The 21282-nt window shown below is 44.4% G+C and overlaps 1 protein-coding gene across 2 annotated transcripts; it reads right to left on the bottom strand.

Annotated features, from left to right (window-relative positions):
• Window positions 1-105: 105 nt before the first annotated feature.
• Window positions 106-7521, bottom strand: e2f8 (E2F transcription factor 8). 2 transcript variants are annotated; one of them, XM_031569139.1, is made up of 14 exons: window positions 7129-7521; window positions 5737-5821; window positions 5328-5579; window positions 5038-5203; window positions 4611-4937; window positions 4277-4438; window positions 4027-4164; window positions 3675-3887; window positions 3493-3577; window positions 2832-3348; window positions 2354-2674; window positions 2071-2203; window positions 1547-1878; window positions 106-1148 (listed from the first exon to the last, which is right to left on the bottom strand). In XM_031569139.1, exons 2-14 carry the CDS (start codon window positions 5812-5814, stop codon window positions 996-998), a joined length of 2877 nt encoding a protein of 958 aa, XP_031424999.1. In that variant the 5' UTR covers window positions 5815-5821; window positions 7129-7521; the 3' UTR covers window positions 106-995. The 2 variants fall into 2 exon arrangements, with proteins under 2 accessions (XP_031424999.1, XP_042563969.1); XM_042708035.1 differs by having other exon boundaries at window positions 4614-4937.
• Between the last annotated feature and the right edge of the window lie 13761 nt (window positions 7522-21282).

Below are 21282 nucleotides of genomic sequence, written 5' to 3'. Positions count from 1 at the left end.
TTGTTTAGGGAGTGGCAGCTGTCAAAATGTTGTGATTCTTTCATGAGGGTGTGTGTATGTGTAAACTATGAAGACAGAAAAACTTGAGACAAGCTGTTTCCCCAATTATTTAAAATATTTATTACATTTCTGAATGAAAAAGTGTCACTTATTAATATTAGAGTTGCCTGATTTCATCTAAAACAAGGGTAATTTCTTTCGGTTCTATCACAGACAAATTTTAAGGGGTAACATTCAAAATGTACAGTGTGCAAAGTTGTAGTCCTATTCTATGTTTTATTAACACATACATTACAGTATTATCTACAATACTTTCATTTCACTTTTTTTTTTCAGTCGCACGGCCCTTTTCTTGAAACAGAAATAATAACCACAGACCACAGTTTTTGGTTTCCTAAGGTTCCATGGCACTTTGAGATAGATGATTGATATAAGGTCACCCTCCCTTCTTGACATCAGTTTCAACACATTTATACTTCTCCATCCGACACAGCTGTCATTTCATGACATTCATTGAGATTTCTATGTAAATAAAACCCTCTGACAAATTAAATTCAAGTTATACCTCATTATAACACTTGCATTTTAAGAAAATAAAACATTACAACAAAAATACTTTTGAATAAAACAGCAAAGCCAACTGACTGCCGTTGGTTTAAAAAGGCATGTGGTTTCGGGTTCAACCTGCAACTGTGTTTTGTCCCCCTGGGGCGGGAGAGTCACATTTGAATAGCACCATGTCCAAATGCTTTGCAGCTACTACAAGACGACATACCCTGAGCATTAGTACACGACAAAAGCATTATGCACGCACAGTATGAAATTAATGCATTATCATCAATGCTACAGTACATCACCACTGCCAAACACCTTCTCTGTCCATACGCTCAAGCAGACACACACACACACACACACACACTGGCTCATGGTTGCAAGGGTGTTTAGCAGCAGAGAGACGTCTGACCCTGGCCATTCTTTCACGAAGGCATCTTTTTTTAGGGGGCCTCGGGACTGACTTCTAGTTTCCTCTGGGGGATGTAGAGGGTTTTGGTGGCCACTTCCGTGGTCATGGTGGTCAGGGAGGGCACAGGAGTGTGGAAGAGACTGTGCTGGACAGAGGGGGAGCCTTTTGGTGTGGCCATGAGAGGCTGCAGGGGGAAAAGACAACAAAGAGAGTGTGAAAACCCCACCCAAATGGACTCAATTACTTCAAGACTACACCCGTTAAGATCCTCTTTCAAAGGGACCGAAAAGACAAATACTTCTAAAGTTGTCAGTTGTTTGGTAGGATTGCTGAAGCTATTACTTTAATGGTGATCACTAAGAGAATTGTAATGGTAATAACAATGTAATTGTTTAGTCAATACTGTTAAAACACTTTGATTACATTAAATGGGGAAATTATCTCATTCAAGTTATACGAGTTAATAGAGAGCATCAAGTATGATGTGAAACCTGCTAAACCACTGGTCAAAGCAAAGAGAAATAATCTCAATCTCATAATCTCCTCAATTGCTACTGATGATTTGTGAGCTGTGAGTCTTACCTGTGCTAAACTAAAGAGAGTCAGGGGCTGACTGGACGGTGGGTGTTGGAGCGCTCCAGCAGAGGACATGGGTTTGACGAAGATCATCCCCCTGTGAGGGAGCCCAATGTGGGCCGTGGGCAGGGGGCTGGCATGCTCAACGGTCATGGGGCTGGAGGTGCCGCCCGCTACGCCGGCAGCCGTAGGGATGAGGCCGATGTTCTGTAAGGTGAAGTTGAGGATGGCCGGGCTAGGGCTGTGGGTCCGTTGCATGGTGAAAGGTGAGACCGAAGGGGCCGGGTGGACAGACAGGCTTGTGGGGGTAAACTCCTGAGGGTGGAAGGGTCTGGAACCTGTCGCAGGGTGGGGCAGATTTGGCCATGAGATTACAGATGATTCACAGTTGTAACACATAATACCAAACATTAACCTGTGGGTGTTATGGTCATCTGTGTTACAGGATAAAGGGCATTACTTCATACAGTGCCATGGCTCGAGTGCCCTGGAGCTCTTGAAGGTATTCTAAGCCAACATGAGGTGCCTACCTGCTGTGGGGGTTTTGTAGATATTCGTAGGTGTTGAGGCTTTGCCAGTTTCGCCGTTGATTCCATGGGAATCTTTGTAGCTGAACAGGGACTGAGGTGTAATAGGGATCAGGTAGCCTGTGGGGATCAGAGTCTAGAACACACAGAGGAAAACATCAAGACTTTTTTCCCCAATGTCCAAATCAAACCTCACATTATCATATGAATGTCTGAATGAAAGATCTGAACAATAATAGGATTAATGTAATCCAGTTAGGATGACATATGCTGTCCCAATGCCCACCTCTGTGTGTCCGGCGGACAGCATCAGCTCGTGCAGCAGGATGCCCTGGTTCTGGTTATGGCTCTGCACCTGAGTGGGGTGAAGCGGGGTGAGCATGGCCTCACTGTCAGAGGCCGCAGCCCTCTCTTCCTTCTCCAGGAAGGTCTCCACGCTGTGCTCCAGAGTCTGGCTGTTGGCGGAGGGAGAGGCCTGGTTCTCGGGGGGTTTGGTGAACTCCGGGTCCAGGTGCAGCGCTCTGGAGGAGGGCCGGCTGGACACCAGGGCCCCTCGGCGTGCCTTCAGCCTGGCCTGCAGGATCTCACACAGCTTAGGGGACACGCCCTAGCAAAAAAAAAACCCACCATACATCCAGAGGTCAGTGAACACCACAATATGTCAATCGAATGTGTGCAACCACTATGTACACTTCCTGTCAGCTAACAGTTTACACAAAACTACTCATGATCATGATAGCTTGTGAATAACCATGTACACTCACCTCTGAAGTACCATTGACTTTCTTGATCTTGGAGGGACTGCGGTCCGAGCATGTCTTGTCCCCACATTTTCTCTTCAGTGCAGAGGGGCTGCCCGACTCGCTGCTGGACGTAAAAGCCCTCTGAATGCTCGAGTTCACCGGCATCGGGGATCGGTCGGCACCATCTCCGGGGCTCTCAAACGTCATGGAGCGCACGGCCAGGCTGGTGGGTGCTGGCCTGGTCGAGGCGTGGGGCCTGAGGGAGGCCGGGTGCATGTAGACGGCAATGGGGCCTCCCATCTGGTGCTGAGGTAGCAGGACGGGGATGAGGGAAGAACACGTAGCTGGGAGATGGGACAGCGGCGATGGGGTTAGAAGAGATAGTGGCACCCCAGTGCTGTCTTTGACGTGGGCCTCGGAGGACAGTGGTGTTGAGCCAGCCGCTGGCTTCTCTTCTGCTGGTTTGGCAGCAGTTTTTTCTGATTTTGCACTACTGAGTTCCTCTTGGGAACATCCTTTAGCTTCTTTGTTGGGGTTCCTGAAAATTGACATCACATACTTGAGACTTATACAATAACGACAATTGTAACAGCACCAACAATTATACCAGTGATTTTTGTGGCATGCCTACATTACAAATGTTTCACTCTGACCCATAGTGAAACGACCAAACTGAACTTACTTTGACTGTTGGTCCAACTGTTTCTTGCAGATAGCGGCTAGCTGGGCCATCTTACTCGGAAGGAACACTGAGTTTGATAAATCATCTACAAAAGATCAAATGGCAGAGATGAGCTTACTCTGTCTGAATACTCTCAGGGGATCTCTCTGACACTCTATATATAACTGAGATCCTTGACTCACTGGAGGTGGCTCTGATGGGGCTGGAAGGCGCGGAGTTGATCTTCCGGCGGTCATCCTGGATGCTCTTCACCATTTTGACCAGGGAGGGGTGCCGGGTGAACCCTCTCTTTCCACCAGGGGATGAGAAGAGGTTTTTGGCACAGTTCTCAATAGATGATCGAGACTCCAAAATTCTCGTTGATGCAGTGGTGGAAAATGTGGTCCTGGGCACTTCTAAATTAGGAACAAATTAAAATGGAGGTCGCGCATGAAAAATTGTATTCCAAATATGCCACGGCATAGAATTTTGGTCACCGCCGCAAACTTTACACAAATAAAAAAAATAGATGCACAGGTTGTTGTGGTTGCTCACCCTTAGGAGATGGTAGGTCTTCAGGCCCAGCCCATTTGAAAGCAGTCTTCCTCCCCCTCTCCTCAGTCACGTGGACTTTCTTGATCAGCTCCAGGCTGCTCAGGACGTTAGCAATGTCATACAGCCTCCGGATCTTGGCTAAAAATAATTAACAACACAGAAAATGAAGGTCAGATTTAAACCTTTCACCAAAATACCCAGGCATAAAAAAAAAACGAGCACTTAAAAATAGGTAGGTGGTAATACTCACTCTTAAACTTGCATTTGTTGATGTCCTCAACCTGATCCTCCCCAATAAGGATTTTGGCAGCCACCTCCAAACTCACCACACGTGGAGTGGTCACCAGGAACAACATGACAAACTTCTGACTCATCACCCTCAGAGACTTATCCTTGCGACTGTTGACTGAGGCTGGGCAAGGAAAGAAGAAATGTTGTTTATAAATTCAACATAACATTCTCTGTGAGATAATTTTCCTGTCAAATACATATTTATTGATTTACACAAACATCCAACATGCAGGAAAAAGCTTTTCGAGTTTATGGCAACTGATTGGAGGATAAACATTTTTTTGTCAACTCACCACCTTTGAACTCCAATCCAGGGAGTTCCACAAAGCACATCTCCTTCTGCCCATTCTCTCCGTCTGTCTCCTGCAGAAACGCCTCATCGTTTTCCTTCTCCTCCCCGTCAAGGTCAAACTCGCGGTCCTCTCGCTCCAGGTTCCACTGGCGGATCTGCTGCACCTGCTGGCCGTACTGCTGCTCCTCGCCCACCCTGCGCAGCATGGCCAGCGTCTGGGGAAGGTTGGACCGCCCATGCCATGTGTACCTGTTCTTTGCCAGGCGGCTAACCATGTGAAGGCTTTCTAGAACATTCATGATGTCGTAGATGCGCCGTCGTTCCACATCTGAAAGAAAGGTATTGTGTTATTGTGTACAGTCACATCACAGAATGGTACAACTAAGAATATTTTGTTAAAACTACTTTCAAAAGAAACTGTGACCTACTCAGTTCACCAGCCACATCGTCGAGGCAGATATCATTGTTGACTGCGGTGTTTGGGTAATCTGGGTACCGTGCAAGGAATTTGTGACAGAGGAGGCCCAAGCTCTTCTCTTTTCGACTAATCTGAAGCTTCTCTGCTTCTTCCCCGAGTCCTGGTTCCTGTTCAATCTGATCAACAGTTCATATTAATGATTTTATTTCAACATGTACGTGTAAAATGACGGACATAAACATACAGACTGTTCATAATGGTACGACCTCATGAAATTCTGCAATCCTTTTTTTCTCTTACCTGTGTTAAATATTCAGAGTCCCCTCCTTCAGTGCCCTCCTTGCAAAGCTCTCTTTCACGGTTGCGGATTTCTGGGCTGGCCGCACTGATGAGCATCTTCAGGTTTGAGGTAGGAGTCCAGGGCTCACAGGGTAGGGAGCCATTGCCCTTTGTGGGGGTTGTCAGTGGCCCCATGTTCTGCTGGCACTCAGAATATGAGGAGACCTTCCTCGGTGTTTTAATCAGTAAGTTTGGCTCTGCAAACACATCCCCCTAAAAACAAACCCACAACATCTGTCAGAATATTCCTTCAGAGGCATTTTCAACAATGAGATAAAATAATAAAAATGTGCCACTGGGTCAGACGAGTAGCAAATACTTTGGATATTAATTAAGTCTACTCTGCACAAAAACGTGATAACACACTGACCTTATGATCTGGTGCTGGTTGCACACGAGTTTGTGGTTTCTGATTGAGATTTTGGAGTTCCTGCAGAGCACTAGACATTTTCCACCTTTCAAAAAACACAGTCGGTTAAACTTCGACATACGTCTTGAAAACACTGGCCATATAGCTTGTTATACATTGCTAGCTAACGATATCAAAATACATCTGACTAACCAACCTTGCCTAAGTTATCTAACATTTCGGGAAAATCTTTAAATCATGGCAAATACAGATAAACACACCTTTTCTTCACAGCATTATACATTCGCGGAGAAAGCATAATTGAGTAGGCTGATCTGTCAATCTGGCGTATATGAAGTTTGTAGCCACTGTTCAGTGAATATAAAGCTGGCTACATTTCGTGCTAAACAATGTCAAAAGTAACAAGATAATTCAAACCTCACTTCCCAACGTTTGGCGGTAACTGCCAACTATTCTATGGAACTACAGTAGAACTCATGGAAGGCCGCGCCCCCTATCCTTATCAACCAATAATAGTAAAGCGGGAGAAGGAAGTGTAGACTGTCCCGCGCAGGTACATATTTTTTAAAATCTTGGCGCGGAATCCGCTACGCACATTCTAAGGACACAACCCGGAAATCAGAAAACTTGCTAGCATAGTGAAAAGGGAAATTAACAATCAGATATATGCACGACTTTCTAAGGCATTTTAGCTAAACGCTTCATATTTGGCGCGTATAACAAACAAACAAACAACTACCCTGAAAACCATGTTTGTTAATTTGCCAACGAAAGTGCTTTGATCCATTGACATGCTACGAGATTCCAACTCAACATCTACCACACTGAGCTATGCGACCAAATAATGTATTTTATGTGCAGTCTAAGTTGCACTAACGTCACTGTTGTTTCCATGAATACACAACATTTTACTAGACTTACATATTGTATTTACAGATGTTTCCATTCTATGTCGATAACAAGCCGGGCTGAGTGAGCGCGAATTAACTGCTTCAGTGCTAGTTTGAATTTAGCGCTACGCTCCTGGTTCACTGTGTAAACATTAGCTTGAGATGCATTACCCTTACCATGTTCAGAATATACTTACGGAGGTCAATTTATATACACATCATCCTCTTTTTAATAGAGTTTTTGTGTTAAGTTTCAGATTCTCCAGCAGAATTAATATGATCGTGGACTGCAGCGTAACGTTAACATTACAGTAAATTCGATAGCGTGCTAACCCTAACAACGTATACGTTAGTTAATTTAGCTAGCAGCGTTGAGACTGACTTTACCCGGGCATTCTTATAGACCGCCGGGTATTTCTACATAACTGATTTATAACAGAATACCTCGACCTTGCCATTCTATCAACATGTATGTATGCGTGTAATCACATGAGAAACTTACCAGTTCGAGTCGATATCTACAACTTCTCTCCAACGCAGATTTTCACTCCCGTGTGCAATCCATGGACAGGTCTAAAGTTCAACAGACCCCCAAACCTTAAATGTTTAGTTCCTAAAGACTATGAGGTATATCGACCAACAGATATCAGTGTAAACGCAATTATGCCACTCGAAGTTAGCTGTACATAAAAAATATACGAAATTAAAGCGGAAATCACCAGTAATTCAAGTGGTAGTGTTAACCATAATAACCATGATGGTATTACACGTACACTACGGGTCACCCTAAAGTTGCTATGTACTTTCGAGTAAATACAAATATATTCTTCGGACCAAATAGAAATTGATTATATGGTCCTGATCATTGGTCAGCGGGTCAGTCAAGTATTCCAGAGAGGCAAATGTAAGTTTATACGACCAACTAGTCCATTTGTCCCGCCCAGGCCTGTGTGCATATAGCGCGCCTTAATCCGCCCCACCTTTACTTGCCTCCAGCCAACCACAGTATAGCCGGGATTACAACAGAGGAGGGGTCAGGCAATTGTAACTGTTATCATTTGTTTTAACGCTTAGTCATCAATTATAGTTGATCAAACAGTTACCAAACGGGCCTGACAAATCAACTATGTACATACCGGTACAAACTGTAAACAAATGCTATAGTATAACAAACGATTCATAGGGCAACAAAAACTTTGCAATCTGGACCAACGCAATTGCATGAGGCAACAACACCACATTGCAAATTGCTTTGTGTACTACCTGTATTGTGCATTAAATAAAACGTATTACTTACCCATCGATGTTAAAAGAACGATGTGTGTCTGCTTCAAACAACGGATATTGTTTGCATCTCCACGTACACAAAATGTAGAAGCTACCAATATATTTCATTTAAAGCATAACGTTACAGTGTATGGGGTTAAGTTTCCATAAAGACGCCCCATGCGAAGTGCCATCCGCAGACCATTTTTACTCCACGAACCACATTTCCAGGCTATTTTGTAGTGACTAAGGTTAGATGTATCATGTCTGGACATGTGAAAAGAAGGCGTGGTGGGTGGATCACCATTTGTAAATGAAAACCATTGTGTTTAGCTGTAGAATTTACGTACAAATTGGTGGAAGTGCAAATCTGAAAATTCGACACTAGATGGCAACAAATTCATTCTCGCAGCAAGTTACCATGGAAACCGAACGCGGAAAAAAAATCGGGGTAGACAGAGCGCGGAGCAGTGACGTAATGTGATCGATTGAAAGTAGTGGGGCTCGGTGGTGAGAGAGAATCGCATGCGCTGGCTGCAACTGCTGCACGACTCAGCTAGTGAACAGAGAGGAAGGAGTGTGGAGGAGCATCCAATCCACGAGTGGATCCTGAACAGTTGTTTTTTTGGGTGAGTAAACTGCATGCTCTTATTTTACAAGTACGGGTTTAATGTGCTCAGTATCACATTAAACAACAACAGTCCGGTTGTAAGATGCTTTGCGAACTGTTTTTTTGGGGGGAGAAATCAGTTGTCATTTAGTCAGAGAAGTAGCGAATGAGAATCCTGCAGGACTGCTTCAGCCACCCCAAGCGTATTAGGAATCTTGTGCTCAGTAGAGTGTGGGCTGTCTCTAGCAAATCCTGAATAAGACAGACTAATACAAAAGAGAATGACTAAAATATTCGGTAGATTAAATTCGTCAGGACCTTTTTTAGAAAGTATCTTGAATTAGGCAACCGTAGATGTTGGCTTTGTTATCAGTTTGGGTTTAGGTTTTCAAAACGGCAATAACAACTCAGTGGCGCAGTGGCGTGCACCTGCTCAGGGAACTCGTTCGCTTTCCGAAAATTACCCTGCAACGCTTTAAGGTATCAACTGTGTTTTGTGGCATTATTTCTGATCATTATCGAGATTATGTGGCACAAATCTTATTTTTCACAGAAGCATGCTTGTTTGTATAAATAATACTTCATTTCAATATTCATAATTGGCGTATGTAATAAACTTGAATATGATCAAATAGACACCGATCCGTCCTTGTTGAGTAATCAGCTGCATTGATATACCTTACATATTCATTTTCATTCTAACCCGGGATGGCTTGGCACAGGATCAGCTCGAATAGTTCAGCTGGTGTTATTCTAAGATAGTCTATATTGAAGTTCATAACCCCATCTTAGGTGGCAAATGTCTTTAATTGCATATTGCCTTTATGTCTTCTGTACAGGCGTAGTGGTGGTGTCAAGAAGATTGTCTGGAGCACAAGTCGTGAGAGAGAAACACTGTCTTTTATGTATCCGGATGTTTTTTTTGTGCCAGCCAATAAAGATCAGAGATGTAGAATATCAGAGTAAATGGAGTCATGTTGACTGGATGTCCCCCATGGTTTAGAAACTCTTGCTCTACATGAAGGTGATGGATCATGGGGCATCATGAAGGAGGGCCTGCTGGTCTCAGTGACCCCATCTCCCCCTGATGTCTGCCACATGCCAGCCTCTCTGGACCATAGCTGAAGATAAGCACCATGGTCTGACCTCACCTTTGACTGAGTCTCATCACACTGCTACTCAGTGGGACAGGTGCCTGTGTTTGGAAAGGTGATGCTTTGAGAGTTTTGGAAGAAAGAGTATGGGGTCCTGAGGGAGTTTGGTTTGGGGGAGTTTTAGTTTGTTTAAGAGAGGGTCTTTTTTTTTTTTTTTGCCTGGTTGGATATTTGTTTTCGAAGAAGGTAATTGTGGATATCAATGAACAAGATGGAGTCAGGAGCCGAGGCCCCACTACCCCAGCAGCAGAGGAGGAAGCCAGTGATGCATGGCTTGGATGACCAGAAGAAGGTCAGTCCTGGATTTAAAATGCAGTTTTCATCTTTTGTTGGTTTTCATCTTTGTTCACAGAATAATGAAAAAGTTCAAAATCATATTGTTTTTCGCAGACCATTGTGCCATTGACATTACTTTCATAAACTTTTTGATACTTATTGTGCAGTTATGTTTTTACATCACTTTACAAAACCATATTTTTTAGGTCCTCTCTTATCCAAATCTGCGTTCTCTTCACATTCCTAGTAGGCTGAAGCCGGCTGAGTACCATTCCCTGCCATGTGCCTCACATTTAGTGCTTTGATTTATGATTGGTTGTGGTCTAGTGTATCCTGTGCCATATGGCCCAGTGGTGAGGTATCAGGTGCAGTGGCTGCTTAATTGACTTGTGTGCTGAGATGAATGTGTCATTTATGGGTGCTCTCAGATGCATGAGGGGACTGTATTGATTGGACCAACGGGTTACATTACACTGCTAAAAAGTGACCTTGTTTGTGTGATGTGTATGATTTATGCTGTATTTACATTTTGGGTGTTAGAGACTGTGAGGTCAAAATAAGCTAAAAGGGGAGACAGTCTTAGGCAAGCATTATGATGAATGATTGTGTTAATGGTCACTCTGAGGATGCTGGCAGTGACATTAGTATGCAGTGGTTGTCACGGGTTTCGGGGTTACAGCGGGAGCCCATCTGTTCTGGCCCTGGACCAGTGAGAGAGGGTGGCATCTGGGGGTGGCATGATTTCACAATGGTAGCTCAAGCATTCCTCGAAAATCATGGGTACTGCCGTGCTGAAGCGCCATGAATTTACACCATGTGGGACCTCTGTTTGGCAGTGTAGAACTTCAGATTTAGAACTGTGAAGTGTTCTGTAAGAAGTATCTCATAATCATGTAACTATTTAGGATTCTAACTAATTTGTGCATGCGTGGGGTTTGAGGAGAAGGCCAACTGTGCCCAAGACAATATATTGTGTCTTTCCACCTCCAGACTGGGCACCCGTGGTCAGAGTCTTTTTGTATGCAGCAGACTTGCTGTCTTTGTGAAGTATTTTTCCTTTTGCTTCTTGGGTTCCGTGGGATAGATTTGTTAGGTAAGTGGATCTCCCCATGTGACCAAAATGTCTCTTAAACACTGAAGTGTTTTCCTCAGATTAAGCATGTAAGCCATGCAGTCAGGATGGTTTAGTAGCGCTGTTGCCTATGTGGTTTTTCTTTAGGCTTGCTTGGCTCTTTGCCAAACTGTGGAAAAAAATGTTATTTTTTTTCTGTTACTCTGATACATGGAGACAGTTTTGGCGCATTGGGGATGTTCAAAGGCATGCCTTGGTGAATCCTCCTCCCCCCAATATACTGTATTGCCATCTTGCTAAATTATTGATTTGGTCAGGTAGCCTATGTTAAATTGATCACCTGGGATTTCCTAAAGCATGAATATTAATTGTTGTATCAAACATCCCAGCTGCTGTTTTCTAGTTTTCCACAGAAGGGATTCCTTCAGAGGATGCAGACACCTAAAGCTACTGAAAACCAGATAGGATCAGCGGTAATTAAGAATTGGTGGCTGAGGAAAACTTTCAGGCTTGCCGATTTTTGGCTTGCTGACTTGTTTGTGAAGATGTTCCATGTTGTGCCTCTTCTCTTGTGTACTGAAATATTCCTGCTGATACCATGCAAAAAAGTAGTGTAATTACACCGGCTATACATATGAATAATGTGTATTTAAGTCCTTGTCTGACAGCATCTAAATTCTGTTCCTTGTGTTGTGTTTGAGGATAAATAAAGTCTTGCTACGCTAACAAACAAGCCACAGCACACTTCTGCAGATTTCTGCCCGTGCACATGCCCCACATTAATAGCTACGACAGTCTTCAGCTGTGTGGCGCTCAAGGTTGCCGTCTCCTGCCTTTCATATAGAGGGTTTGCCTTTAAGTCAGCATTGGTTTCAAACTTTGACATCATTACCGTGGGAGGCTTTCAATGCTCAGGGGGGGAAGACAGCAAGACTGTTGTCTCTGCTCTGGGCTACGGTTGATCCTTAATAAACTGAAGCACTCTTAAGGTGGTGATGTGACTGGAGGGGGAAGTCGTTGTGGAACAGTGTTGCCTTCTGTAGAATCGGTTGCAGGCAGCACTCCCCAATTACCTAGCAGTGGATAGATTTTCCAGATACTCGTGGTCTACACGGATTGCACGGGGTTGCGGAAGTAATTGGAATACGTCTGTTTGTAATTTATTTTCTTTAGATGTTCAGATGATTGTCATTCAGTGAACACCAATATGATGGAGGGTACTCTAGAAATTAATTTGCTGAAGCGAGTATACAATGTGTCTGCCTGATAAAATAAATGACATTACACACAGTAGCCTAAGCACTGAATTCCACAACCCCCTATGGGGTATTGTTATTCGTCAATTGAAATTCAATGTAAGATTGGGTTCTTTCTAACACAACGGAGTCAGTTATAGATTCCCTGTGAATTAAAGGAGGACATTGTGTTATGGGAGTGTAGGAAAAATCGCTCTTACTCTGTGGTCACTTGAGAATGCTGTGTAGCTATCGAGATATCATCATTTTCATATGTACCCTACTGTGGTTTAGTGTTATTATACCCTATTTAGGCATAGTTATTCAGTTAGTCAGTGTCCGGATGGCTTTTGAGGGGACCCAGTGAAATGCCAACGTGGATATTATACTTGGCCTGTCACTATGGAGTTACCTGATGTCTGAGCGCTGATGTGCAGTTGCCAAATTTTCGGTTTATTTGCTCAGTACTTTCACATGAATTTTGATGGGGTTCAACTGGGATATGAAAATGAGGTTGCAGGTAATAAAAATACCCCCGCGTCTCACTCTGCACCTTGTGATTGCAGTTCAGCAGTTGGCCCCGATGGGAAGATGAAGACTCTACCCCTGTGTGTGTGTGTGTCAGCCGCTAAAAGCCTTTGAACTGACACATCCCTCCAACTAACTTTGCACTTCGCGCCGCCTTCATCTATTTTTGGTACAGCCCCTGGTGCCGAAGCTCAAGTCCTGCCTTCATGAGGTGCTGACGATTAAACAGGGGTGTCGGAAGGTTCACAGGAAGTCCAGTCAGAACTGAGCTGTGTTTGCACAGGGCCATGGTTTATTAGGATTCTGGCAAAGCATTCAATTAAAGATATGCTGTTCTTTCAGCAGTAATAGTTGATGGCTTGCTCATTTATTTTAAGTATTGTTTCCAGGTCTAGGTAAAGACCAAATAATGAATTATAAAGGCAAGGGTGTGTGAATGTATGACTTGATCTATGATTTGACCTCCTACCAGGTTGCCATGGATACAGTTTGATTAATATCGCCCGTCATACTGCAGAGAAACTCTAGACTGTGTTTACTTTGCTTTGCATACAGTTCAAAAGGAGAAAAATAATGTAAATGAAACATACTGGTTTGAAAATGAAAAAATGAGGTACATTTGTTAAAAAAAGGACTTTACATTTAGTAGACGCTTTTATCCAAAGCGACTTACATATGTGCAACTTACAATGTATACACATTTTACATTTACACTGATGGCACACTGCACATCAGGAGCAATTAGGGGTTCAGTGTCTTGCTCAAGGACGCTTCGACAGGGAATCGAACTAGCAACCTTCTGATTACTAGACGACTTCTCTACCTCCTGTACCACTATCGCCCAGTGTTGACTTGTTTGAGGTTACTTTCTATATTACCTATGAAGAGAGAGGTCATTTCTATTTGTTACAATGTGTTATCCTAGCTACTGTAGCGTCATGAACTTTGCAGCTTAAAAGTTAAAATGCTATTTTACTACGGCCCTGAAAGACTGCAACATGGGAAATGAAAATGCTGAGGGTCCAAGGGAAGATTAACAGGAAAATGAATGACTTTAATTTTTGGAATGAAGCCCAATGAATTCCCATTCCCTCATTGAAACTGGGGTGGATCCCACGGTATATGTGTAGTGTGTAAGCATGAGGGTTTAATTGAATGCACCTCCTGAAAAAAGCTTAATAAGGACTATTTAGATCATGCAAGCTGTGGCGGTAGTGCTTTTGTCTGAGGGCAATTGCTAAATCCATTGACTGCTACACCTATTCATTTGTGAGCTGGTCTCACTACAGTAACATGAGTGCTTCCGTTAAAATACCTTTTGTACATTAATGAGGAGTATTGCAGATGCTATTGTATGCCATGTTTTTAGCTCCTTCTGTAGTCTAGTGTAAAGCATCCCTGTTACAGTGTTGTGTGCTACTGTTGTCTGTCATGGGACAATTGTGTCTCTGTCCTAGCATATGGCAACAGTCATTTAGGCTGTTTACACTCATCAGGTTTTCAAACCTGCTGTTCACTTGGGTAACAGCATCTGTGCTAATGATGCTTTTAACCTCTAGAGATTTCCTTGGTCGACATGTCACTGATACGACCATCAGGCAGCACTGCAGTAATGTCATTTTAACAATGTGACATTGTGAATTTGTCATTTAGAGCTCGTCTCGTCTCGTTTGTGCCTTATCACATTGAACTCCTAGATGGGTAGTGCTGATAGGTCTTGTATTCAGTGATGAAGTGCTTCTCTGACATTGAATATCAACCGGACTTTTAGATCTCCATTAAACAGAGTAATCGCCGTTTGCGAGTATGCTCCCTCCTCTGTAAGAAATATAATGCAACCCTGGCACGCTTCCCAGAAAGAAAGAGAGCTATGTTTTGGTGTTGACAACTTTGATTGATTGCATATGCCACAGGCCTCTACTACTCATATCTGAAGACTAGCGAACATAATATCTGTGCGGCTCGGCCTTTGATTATATACAGCAAACTGTTTAGGAATTGATTGAGACTTAATGCCTTCAAGGCCTTGTTGTGATTGTGAAAGGGAGTGTAAATGCAAGAGGACCTTGTAGATTTAGGCAGGTGTTTGTTTCCCACATGCCGTTGTATTATGGCGTAGATGTATGTATAGTTGGTACATCTCTGCTTGAATTTTCCATGAACTAAATATACACACGCTTTCATTAAGCTGTTAGTATTCATCATAGATTTGAGTCATGGCACTCTACACTGTCTTCCATATATGAACCCACTGAAGCAGGTAGCCTAATCGACATCTGCAGGGTACCGTGAGCAGTAAGCAAAGGAGCAAGCCGTTTTTGAAGGAGGGGAGCAGGGGGGGTGGCGGGCACAGAGATTGTGCCTGTCCACCCAGGCGGCACTGATAAGCTGTGGATTTGGGGGTTTGGGTATACGGGTCAGAGGGTGGGGCTGCCAGCCCAGGCCGCTGGTAGGCTCCAAGCACCATCTGTCAGACCCACTCTCCCCAAGCACCACGGCCGGCCTAGGACAGGTGGCCAGGCTGGTTGGATGGCCATGCTTAGGCCATGGGAGACCAGGGCTGCTAGTTTGCTTTTCTTACACCTTAGCTTCACCCAACCTCCATCTTTACTGTCTCTGAGTCAGGAGGGATGACAGGATCTGGTCTTTGCTGAAAAAATTCAAATGCCCATGGCTATGCTTAATAGCTATACACTAAATGATAATTGCTATTTGCTGTGTTCTTTTGCTTTGGCCACGTGAGGTTACCTGCTTGCCCTGTACATTCTGTGTTTTAATGTGTCTTTCCATTCTACAGCGCATGTTAGCATGTGCTCAACATTTACGAGGTCTTGCCTCTCATTGTGGGTCATTGGTCTTGATCTGGTAGTGTCTGGATCGGTGGCCATGGCTTGGCAGTGAGCAGGTGTGAAGACTCATTCCCGCAGTGATGGGATTTATGACTGGCGCCTAGCCCATCTCCAGTTTGTCCTTTAGTTGGAGGCTCACCACATATAGACTATTGCTATACCATACAGATACACTCTAAGTCTGTTTTGCTCAATATGGAAACAAATTAAACTTTAATGGGAATTATAAGAATAATACTAAAATTAAAATAATACAAAATTAAAATAGAGTTTTTGGTTTGTTGAAGTGAATGTTCTATTTTTAGTTTTTAGCCTCCTTTGTCTCTATCTTCCATTCCTCGTGAATGTGCTCATATGTTTCACAGTGCATTTGTGAAGTACTGAATGAGAGCACTGACTTGTGAATCATTTCAATTATCACCTTTCAGTTCAGCTAGTAAATGAGAATTCAGCTGGCAGGGAGTCATTTGAATAATTTGGTTTGAAAGGAGAGATTATGTCTTTTAATCTGTCTGCTTCTAATAGCCCTGTCTCCTCTGTATTATGGGTCTTATCATAGTAATAAGTCAGATTTGCTCATTTAATGTAGTCAATTTGCACATATTTCTACTGCTCTATTAATTATTACCATATTGTCCCCGTGACGTGAAAAGATGAAAAATGGGCAGTTGCTAAGGGTAATGCTGCAGGCTTTCGATGTCAGACATGGGATAGTGTGTGCATGCAAATAAATAAACAAATGCATAAATTAGTAGATAAAAGTCAAGCTCTCAGAATGACAAATCGCCTGTCTCCAAGTTATTTATTACTGAGAAGAGTAAGGGGAGCGACACAGCCTGGCTTCGTGGAGCAAGAGACCCCCTCAGCTACCCCCACAACCCCACTACCCATGATGCTCTGTGCCTCCTCGTTATAATTAAGTGAGTTCCCACTATGCCTGGAGCTGTTGAGAAATAGCTGTGGTATTTATCTGCAGGCTCCAGTCAGTGTTGGGAAGAGGGTTTGGAGATGTAATGCTCCAGTATTACATGCTCTCGCCTTCCCCATTCTTTCTCCTCATGTTTTCCTCCACGCTGCTGTCGAGCAAGAGCCCGCCAGAATTCAATTTTACACTCCAGGAATTCTCCCACTGATAAGCTGGGATAAGGCGAAAATGGGCCTCGCTTACTCTCTCTCTCCTTCTCTCTCCCTCTTTCTCTCTCTCTTTTCTCAATCGTACCCTGGAGTGTGAGATGGGAGTTTTCCTGGATTCCCTCCCCCTGTTTTTCGGGAAGCCTCCAAAGGGAAGCTTAATCACCAAGGCACCAGACATGGGTCCCAGACAAAGAGGGCTGGAGAGGCTGGAGGAGAGCATGGCAAACCTGAGGGAATTCCAACACGGATTTTTGTCACTTGAAATGGAAAAATGTGAAATGTGCGTGTATTGTGATGGATGTCTCTTGAAAAAAGCAAACAAACTAGACAACTCCAGTGCCTGTGGCGGTATAGGAATGAGTTCGGTGAAGGTGACCATGAGAAATGGTACTAGTTTCTTGCCCTTTCACTTGGTAGGGAAACAAGTACACTTTGTTTTTTCCATCACCCAAAACCTTGTATGGATTTTCCTATAGAGTTACAAATATTGATTTTGTGCTCTCAAAGGCTGCATGTAGTTTTCCAGGGATGTCATGTGAACACCTGCTTTGATAGCAGAGAAAAAAATGTATCTGTTGCTACTGTTTTTATTGTGTATCATTTACAAACAATCTTTTAAAGTGAAGAGCAAGTAAAAACATGCTATAGAACATTTGCAGTTTGTTCAAGACTCCTCGATGATCCAATTTTTATTTCTTTGTTTTTGTCATTCTAGCATTTTAGTGAAAGGTATTCTTACTCATGTACAGAAATATGTTTTTCAAAAAAGGACCTAAAGATTGAACTGATTCTGACTCCTGCTGTTGAGCTGTAATTTAGTCCAGTTCCCCAGCTGTCTTGAATTGAAACCAACCATTGTGTTTTTTACTACCCCTTGTCCTGTGCATGGATTTCCATATATGCTTTCCCTCAATGCAATCAGTTGAGAATGAGCCGGAATGAATCACTGAATGATTTACTGTCACCCATTGGCCTTACCAATGTGCAGGTGAGCATGCTGCATTACAATGTGGCTACGTCTGGTGGGTGGGGGAGGTTATGGTGTGTGTGTGTGTGTGTGTGTGTGTGTGTGTGTGTGTTTCATTGTGCTGCCATGAGCAGGTGGAGAACCTGCTTGAGCACAGAAGGCAATATCGGGCAGAGAAAGAAGAATCTGGAATGATGTTGAGCAGAAAATACCCGTGAGGCGTTGGCTTAGGTGTGTGTGACTTTGAGTGAGATGGCTGCTGAAACCTCTGATGGGATGTCATGTTTCAGTATCCCCTCAGGAAGAGTTTTAGCTGCTCTGTAATTGTGTCATTTAGTTCCTGTGTGGTAATTGGAGCTTTTAGCAGGAACATGTGGTATTAATGCTCCCTTGGCTTTGAGCATCCCCACAAGGCAGACTTCTCCATAATCAATGTATGTGAATAGTAGTGGAAGCACTGGTGGACCTAAATAGGCTTTCTGTTCAGTGTTAGATATGAACAGAAATGCAACCGTTGAAGGGGATTAACATGATGTGTAATAGCTTTGGGCTTTAATATCGGATATCAGACACCTGAGCTGGTTCCTGTCAGGTGACAGTCTCCCAGGGGGTTTTCCGTCTGCACGTGGATCAGGAGAACGGCATATGCTTCCAGTCTCCCCACTGAAGGAACGTGGTGTTTGGAGTCTGTTGACAGCCAATGACATCATATGGGGAGTGGGAGGAAGAGGTTATCCTCACATATGGAATTACCAGCGCCGGGGACTAATTAGCTATTCCCATCACCCCTGTCACCACCCCCACACTACCACCCCCGTGCCACTAGCGTTACTATATTCTCATTAACCCACCTCAGCCCACAGACCTCCCCCTCCCTGAACACGCCTTCCCCCCTTGCATACCACCCCGCCATAAAACTCACCAGTCTCATAAAATGTACACACGTAATCAATACCTGCATTCTGCTGCTATTGATCCCGGCTCCAGTCCCTTGCCAGGAGAGAGTGGCTCTTTCTGGGGAGTGTTTCTCACATCCTCCCCCTTCTGCTGTCTTCATGCCTGGTTTATGTCTATAGAAGGTTTCCCGGACTGCAGCAACCTCCTGGAAATACTCAAAAAAGAATTTGAGTTTCTGTGTCTTGACAAGCTGTTTGGCACTTTAGTGCAGCAGACAAATTGTTACCAGTTGTAGGTGCTTACTATATAACATAAGAGGATTCTAAGTGAAATCATGGCTCTGCTTTTTATTGGCTGTCCAATGAAACCACAGCCAACACAAAGCAGATGACGAATGCTTAAATGTCTCATTTTCATGGGCAATTACTTTAGTCTCTTCTGATTTACATGTAATGAAACAAGTCAGGATAATCTTTAAATTAAGTACACTCTATTAAAGTGACTGCACTGCAATAACATTACACTACACACACTCCGCCTTCTTAGCATGTCCTTAGCAGTGTCCAGAACAGGGTCCTTAGCCTAGTGTTACACAAGGACTGCATGGCTGCAGCTGGCATCCTGCTACTGTCTTCCTCCCAGTGAAGGCACCAGGGCTGCTGAGCTCGGCCTGGAGGGTGATGGTGGTGTGTGACAGCTGTGTAGGGGATACGGATGGTGTCATCAGTGGTAGGGTGGATGAGAGAGAAGAGGGTGAGAGATGGTGCTTGCATGTCTAGCCAGGGGGAAGAATGTCTGTGTGTTTGGGTGTGCGTGTGTGTGTGTGTGTGTGTGTGTGTGTGTGTGTGTGTGTGTGTGTGTGTGTGTGCACTTGTCTGAATGTGTGTGAGTTGTTTCATCATAGCACCGTGAGCCTGACGGGCAGCCTGTTCTCCTTGCAGTTCTGAGTAGCTTTGATGTTGAGTGAAGGCCTTGCGTGTGTGCATCAGCCCGGCTGGACTCGGCCAAAGTTCCTTCCCCAGAATCACCCCCACCATCCAACTCCCAAAGCTACAGAATTATGTCTGGAGTTGAACACAGAACGATGGCTACTCATCCTCCACAAAAAACAGCCTTTATTCTAGCCTTTCCTCCACTTCCACTAGCCTCCTGGACAGTCCCTCCCTGATAAGAATAGAGGGATAATGGTGGCGGTGGTGCCGGTGGTGCCGGCGGCGGAGGGATGTCAGGGTTTTAAAAGGTTAAATGTATTCTGTCTTGTACCCTTACACCTTCCTCTTGAGCTGTTAACAATGGGCTTTTGACGCTAGCAATTTGGGAAAACAAGATCACTCCTCCTCCTTCTCACCCTAATCTCGTCTATTTTCCACAGAGAAGTGCTTGTCCCAGCACAAAGGGGAGGGCCGTCCTGCACAGGGGGCTCAAGGACATTGCAGCGGTGTAATCGTAACCGTTAATAGCCCCTCTGCAAGTGTGTGAGAGAGAGAGAGAGAGAGAGAGCGAGAGAGCGAGCGATATAGAGAGAGCGAGAGAGCGAGCGACAGAGAGAGAGTGAGAGAGACAGAGAGAGAGATAGAGACAGACAGAGAGAGAGAGAGAGAGAGAGTGCGAGAGCGAGAGCGAGAGAGAGAGAGAGAGTGCGAGAGCGAGAGAGAGAGCGCGAGGAGGGGGTCAGAGGATGCGGGAAGCCTGGTAACCTCATCTCCATTACTGTACATAGAGGCCAGCAATGAATGAAATCATGTGCAGGGGCAGCCGCCATAGTCAAATGCCCATTTAATTACCCCAGTATCAGGGGTGGCTTTTAAGGCCGTGTTTCTGGCAGGGCAAGCACGGCGTAATTGCCCTGAACTGCCCGCTCGCATCTGTAATGCTGGCAATGATGTCTTCTTAAGCACGCGTCATAGCATCCGAGGCACCAGCCTGCAGGGGGCTCAGATTGACAAGCCGTCTGCTGAAGATCAGTCGAGATTAAGTGCAGCGATCGGCTCCGCAGTAGAGGACCCTGATCAATACCATAACGAAGGGGTAATGGAGGCGATCAATGCGCACCCAGGACATTGGGACTGACTGGCCGCGTTCTGCGCTAATCAAATATTTATCGAGAGGGAGGGCCGGGGGGGGGGGGGGGGGGGGCGAGCGACAGCTTGTCTGTCTGTCTGTCTGGAGACGCTCTGGGCTCCGGGTGTCGATTAAAGCTTCTGAGGGGTCTAAAAGGATACAAGGCCTTTTCATTAAAAATGAATCCAAAGCAAATGCCGGCTCTGCCAGGAGACTGCAGAAAGGGGAAGTCGGATTGTCGCTGTCGGCAGACGGATGGGTCTCACTGAAAATATGATGTGGCTCTGCGGAGGAAGGCCTGCCATGATTCATGCTAATTGAATGTAAAATCATGTTAATTTATTGGCTGTTGGGAGCTGGGCCGGCGTCTTGTCTTTGTAAACATTTATCAGACTATTATGGGGAAATCTGGGAGAGAGGTCCGATTATGCTGTCAGTTGAATGAACTATTTCACTATGTTTCTCTCTGTTTCTCTCTCCTTGTCTTCCTCTCTCTCTCTTTCTCTCACAATCTCTCTCTCTCTCTGAGTGTGTGTGTGTGTGTGTGTGTGTGTTTGTGTGCGTGTGTCTATAAGGCAGAAAGAGTGGGAGACGTTCAGAATATGTC

The sequence above is a fragment of the Clupea harengus genome, chromosome 6, assembly GCF_900700415.2.
Source record: "Clupea harengus chromosome 6, Ch_v2.0.2, whole genome shotgun sequence".
Lineage (NCBI taxonomy): Eukaryota > Metazoa > Chordata > Actinopteri > Clupeiformes > Clupeidae > Clupea > Clupea harengus.
This window is presented reverse-complemented; position numbering and strand designations above follow the sequence as displayed.

Coding starts and splice junctions, on each gene's coding strand:
- e2f8 (XM_031569139.1), bottom strand. CDS start 5,814: ATGTCTAGTGCTCTGCAGGAACTCCAAAATCTCAATCAGAAACCACAA. Junction 5,580..5,736: donor AACCAGCACCAGATCATAAG/GTCAGTGTGTTA, acceptor GTTTGTTTTTAG/GGGGATGTGTTTGCAGAGCC. Junction 2,204..2,353: donor TGTCCGCCGGACACACAGAG/GTGGGCATTGGG, acceptor TGTGTGTTCTAG/ACTCTGATCCCCACAGGCTA.